Raw genomic sequence first — 4,823 nt, 5'->3', positions numbered from 1 at the left:
CGGAGGGGATTTCATCAAAAAACTGCATGATTAAAGTTTGTGACGAAGTTGCCCAGAAAAAAGGCAACTCTTTTAAATGTGAGTCTGAGCAGAAACACCTTGCCGAGAGAGTAGACCAGTTGTCCATCAATCTAAAAGAGCAGCTTGTGAAAAAGGGAAAGATTTCATTGCATATTCCTTGGCTGTGGATGAGAGCACCGACATTTCTGACATTGCCCAGTTGTCAATTTCATCCCGGAGTGGACTCCAGCCTAAGCGTGACAGAGGAGTTTTTGGCGTTACGTCCTATGGCATTGCACAACTACGGGGCATGATTTGTATGAAGAGGTGTCAAGATGTGTAAATGAGATGGAGCTGCCTTGGGAAAAACTCGTGGGTTTGACAACCGACCGGAGCACCTGCGATGTGTGGACACAGGAGCGACTGTGGGCGAAGATACGGAAAAGATGCAAGAGGAAAACGCGACAGGTGAGCTGACAGCTTATCATTGTATCATACACCAGGAAGCGTTGTGCGGTAAAAGCCTTGAAAATGGAGCATGTAATGAGCATCATCACGCGCACAGTTAACTTTATCAGAGCCAAAGGTTTGAATCACCGCCAGTTCAAGGACATTTCTGACGGAGTTAGAAACGAGCATGGTGATTTGCCTTATCACACAGAGGTGCGATGGCTAAGCCAGGGAAAGGTGCTTCAAAGATGTTTCGAGCTTCGTGAGGAGATTTGTCTGTTCTTGGACAGCAAAGGGAAAGACACAACACAACTCCGAGACGAAATGTTTTCTGTGTTGTAAATGGCTTTTCTGTGTGACATTACGAGCTCATCTGAATGCAATGTAACTTGCAGCTGCCGAGGGTCGGGATTCATGTTCATCTCTGATATGTAACAGTACAGTGAAAGGCATTTAAACCAAAAACTGACTTCTGTGGGAGACGCAGATCGGAAAGAAAATTGAGCCACTTTCCAGCTGCCAGACCATGAAAGAGAAGCTCTTCTTACCAGTGCGTTCCCGAGCGCACAGTTGGCTGATAAAATTAGGTATGCTTGCCGCTGACTTTTCGACGCCGGATTTGCATGACTTTGAAGCCACAAAAAAGGCAGGTTGGAACTGCTCGAGGCGAATAATACCCATTTTGCTGTTTGACGTGGAAAGAGCTCTCACCACCAAACCTCCAATATGGCAGGTTGATTGACCTTCAAATGCCAATGTAACTCCCACCTTGTTTGAAACCCCCGGTTCTCAGTGTCCACCTTCCGTTTTGCCATTTTTGATGGGTATCTGAAAGTTAATTTTACTGTGATGCTGACGACTGCTGTGCCAATAAATATTGAAATGAAGCAGCCTACTGCTCGGTGCGTCACCGTTGCATTGTGGGAAATGTAGTATTGGTGCGTGTAAAAGATCTGCGGGCTGCCGGCTTGCTGCGGTCTGCGGGCCGGTTCTAATAATAAATCAAGATCATCCCAGGGGCCGTAAAAAACCTTCTCGCGGGCCGGATGTGGCCCGCGGGCCTTGACTCTGACATATGTGCTCTAGAGGATGAGGAACCTCCTGACCACCGAGAACCAGAACTGTTACCGGGAGCAGATAGAGAAGGAGGTCTACGCCCGGCTGGCCTGGAAGAGCCGCTACGGACGAGACTACACCACCAGCTTCGTCTCCCGCAGGGCCAATGAGCAGATAGGGCTGAGGCTCCCTGAGCTCCCCCTGACCACCACTAAGACCATCCTGCCACCTGTGTTATCTACCCTGGAGAGGAGGAGAGAGGCTGCAGTGCCCATGGACAGGTGAGTGAATTAATGAATACATTTTATTTGACACATTTTAAATACAACTAGAGTTGCCTCAGCCACAGGAGTACAACAATTATTGATTTTGCCGACTACGCCAACATGTGTGTGGTAACCTAAGCCCAGTGGTGGGAAAAGTTCCCAATTGTCAAATTTGAGTAAAAGTAAAGATACTTCAATAGAAAATGACCAAATAGAAAGTGAAAGTGCCCAGTAAAATACTACTTGAGTAAAAGTATTAAAGTATTTATTTGAAAATGTACTTATGTATCAAAAGTAAATGCTATACATCAAATTGCTTATATTTCTCTTTTTTTTCTTATTTTTTCACACAGCAAGGGGCATACTCCAAAACACACACTTATAAAACGTAGAACTTGTGTTTCGTGAGTCCGACAGATCAGAGGCAGTAGAGATGATGCATTCTCTTGATAAGTGTGTAAATTGGATCATTTTTTTCTGTCATGCCTGAGCATTTGAAATATAATGAGCTCTTTTGTGTGTCAGGGACTTACTTTACTTCCCTGCCCAGGGGCCTAAACCCAGGGGCCTAAACCCAGGGGCCTACACCCAGGGGCCTAAACCCAGGGGCCTAAACCCAGGGGCCCAAGCCTCGGGCCACTACAGTCGGCTACGCCACCTTTTTGGTTTAATGAGAAGGAACTCAACCTTTAAGATGGACCTATTCAGTTGTCCCTACACAGGCTCAGAATACACCAGATGAGGCCGTTTTTAGAAAAATACAACTGTACAATTTCATATCAAAAATCTTTGAGGATTTAAAACATGTCTACCGAAATTATGTTCCTGGTTACCTTTAACCCAGGTCACTGAGCGAGGCTCCCCTGATGAGAGCAGTGACACCCCAGACCAAGGAATCTCTCTACCAGGGTTTTTCCAAGGAGGGGAAGGGGCGCAGCCTGTACCTCCACACACGCACCCAGAAAGGCCCAGAGGAGAAGTTTGACTACCCTCTACTGTCGTCCTGGGACTACGGATGGAGACTGGGTGAGATGTTTGGTCATCTTGTTACTTGATGCTTTAGTACTTGTTATAAGCGTGTATGACACTATATAACTATGGATGGAGAGTTGGTGAAATGTATGGTAACACTTTACCATTAAATAACACTATGTCTGCAAGTATAATGCTTCGTTGCTGGTTATAAGCATGTATGAGCCTTTATAATGACTATGGATGGAGACTGGTTCTGGGATGCTTCATATAGCCAGACCTTTTAAAGGGCTGAATGGAAAAATATCATGTTGATCTTAATGCTATTTCCCTGGCTAATAAATATAACAGAATCAAATAAAATACAATAACAAAATAAAGAAGCTTGAAAGGATTACAAACGAGTTTGTGTTTGTTTTGAGCATGTTTGTCACAAAGCAATGCATGGTAAAGACAGACATTCAAATACACATTTAAATGGGGTATTACAATGTCAACCTTCCATCTGTGTCTAGGTAACTATGGAAGAGACTACAGGTCGCCAGCCAATGGAAGATCAGGAGTCGTGAGGAACACTTTTTACGCCAGGAATGGAATTTTCAATTTTCCCTCCGAAACTGATCGCCTTGGATGACGAGGCTTCATTTTTCAGCTGGTTTTTATACTTTATTATTAAATTCTCTTGATATTGATGAAGAATAACTTTTATTTTTGTTTTCACTGTATGAGGATGCTATCTTCGTTTGATTTATAACAAATATATTCTCTTCTATAGGATAAACAGATGTGTGTTAGCTATAAATAATGTTCATATGCCATTCTTATGAAAACACTGTTGCTTTACATATACACACTGTTATAACTGTTGGAGACAATGTGTTGTTATAATAACATATGTTTGGATAAAACTTTTTCTAGTCATTTGCTGTCAGGTTTGTGTTGTTTCAACATTTCTGTGGGACAATAATAGATGTGAAAAGGTTGCCAAGCATGAGGAGAAAGCAGGCTGCCACGCTCTACATGAGGAGAAAGCAGGCTGCCACGCTCTACATGAGGAGAAAGCAGGCTGCCACGCTCTACATGAATACCTCCCGTGTGGCTCAGTTGGTAGAGCATGGCGCTTGCAACGCCAGGGTTGTGGGTTCGATTCCCACGGGGGCCAGTACAAAAAAAAAAAGTATGAATGTATGTACTTGTAAGTCGCTCTGGATAAGAGCGTCTGCTAAATGACTTAAAATGTAAATGTAAATGCAAAGCTGTCATCAAGACAACGAGTTGCTATTTGAAGAATCTCAATACAAAATATATTTTGATTCGTTTACCCATACATCTCCGTTTTGGATAGATAATTCTTCGTGTTGTTGTTTGTTTAGTGTTTTCCAATTTTCCCAGAAGTGGTTAGAGTCTATGAGCTGATTTCTGACGTGCCTGTTCCTTCTTTTTCCGTAGTATTTCTGTATTGTTTTAGTAATTCACCATAGTGAAGGTGTAGACTCAGTTTTTCTGGGTCTCTATGTTTTTGGTTGGATAGGTTTCTCCATTTCTTTCTTAGGTTTTGCATTCTTCATCAAAACATTTTGTCATTGTTTGTAAATTTTCTTCGGTTTTCTATTTGAATTGCCAATTTTACACCTTCACTATTAACAGTGGAACATTTGTCCAGGAAGTTTGTCTAAAAGGGATTGAATATGTTGTTGCCTAATTGTTTTTTGGTTGGTTTCCACACTACTTTCCTTCCATCTATAGCATTTCTTAATATTATTCAGTTCCTTTGGTTTTAATGCCTCATGATTGAGTATTGCTCTGTTCAAGTAGACTGATTTTGCTGTGATCTGAAAGGGGTGTCAGTGGACTGATTGTGAACGCTCTGAGAGACTCTGGTTGAGGTCAGTGATAGTAGTCTATAGTGCTACTGCCAAGAGATGAGCTATAGGTGTACCTACTATACGAGTCCCCTTGATAATCATAATCACAGCCGTATACATTCCCCCCCAAGCAGACACATCGATGGCCCTGAACGAACTTTATCTGACTCTTTGTAAACTGGAACCACACACCCTGAGGCTGCATTCATCGTAG

General features: G+C 42.8%; 1 protein-coding gene across 1 annotated transcript; it reads left to right on the top strand.

Annotated features, from left to right (window-relative positions):
* The first annotated feature begins 1,445 nt into the window (after positions 1–1,445).
* Positions 1,446–3,664, top strand: LOC139024719 (protein SPMIP1). The gene is made up of 3 exons (XM_070439632.1): positions 1,446–1,787; positions 2,617–2,798; positions 3,260–3,664. The coding sequence occupies exons 1-3, from the start codon at positions 1,540–1,542 to the stop codon at positions 3,376–3,378; spliced, it is 549 nt and encodes a 182-aa protein (XP_070295733.1). The 5' UTR covers positions 1,446–1,539; the 3' UTR covers positions 3,379–3,664.
* Positions 3,665–4,823: the final 1,159 nt, after the last annotated feature.

This window comes from Salvelinus sp. IW2-2015, unplaced genomic scaffold (genome assembly GCF_002910315.2).
Source record: "Salvelinus sp. IW2-2015 unplaced genomic scaffold, ASM291031v2 Un_scaffold1814, whole genome shotgun sequence".
NCBI classification, from domain to species: Eukaryota; Metazoa; Chordata; class Actinopteri; order Salmoniformes; family Salmonidae; genus Salvelinus; species Salvelinus sp. IW2-2015.
Note: the sequence above shows the minus strand (reverse complement) of the source record. Positions and strands in the feature narration are given on the sequence as shown.

Bases quoted from the DNA above. Each gene is read 5' to 3' on its own strand.
- LOC139024719 (XM_070439632.1), top strand. From the start codon at position 1,540: ATGAGGAACCTCCTGACCACCGAGAACCAGAACTGTTACCGGGAGCAG. The intron at 1,788-2,616 runs GTGAGTGAATTA...CCTTTAACCCAG, and splicing joins GCTGCAGTGCCCATGGACAG to GTCACTGAGCGAGGCTCCCC. The intron at 2,799-3,259 runs GTGAGATGTTTG...ATCTGTGTCTAG, and splicing joins GGACTACGGATGGAGACTGG to GTAACTATGGAAGAGACTAC.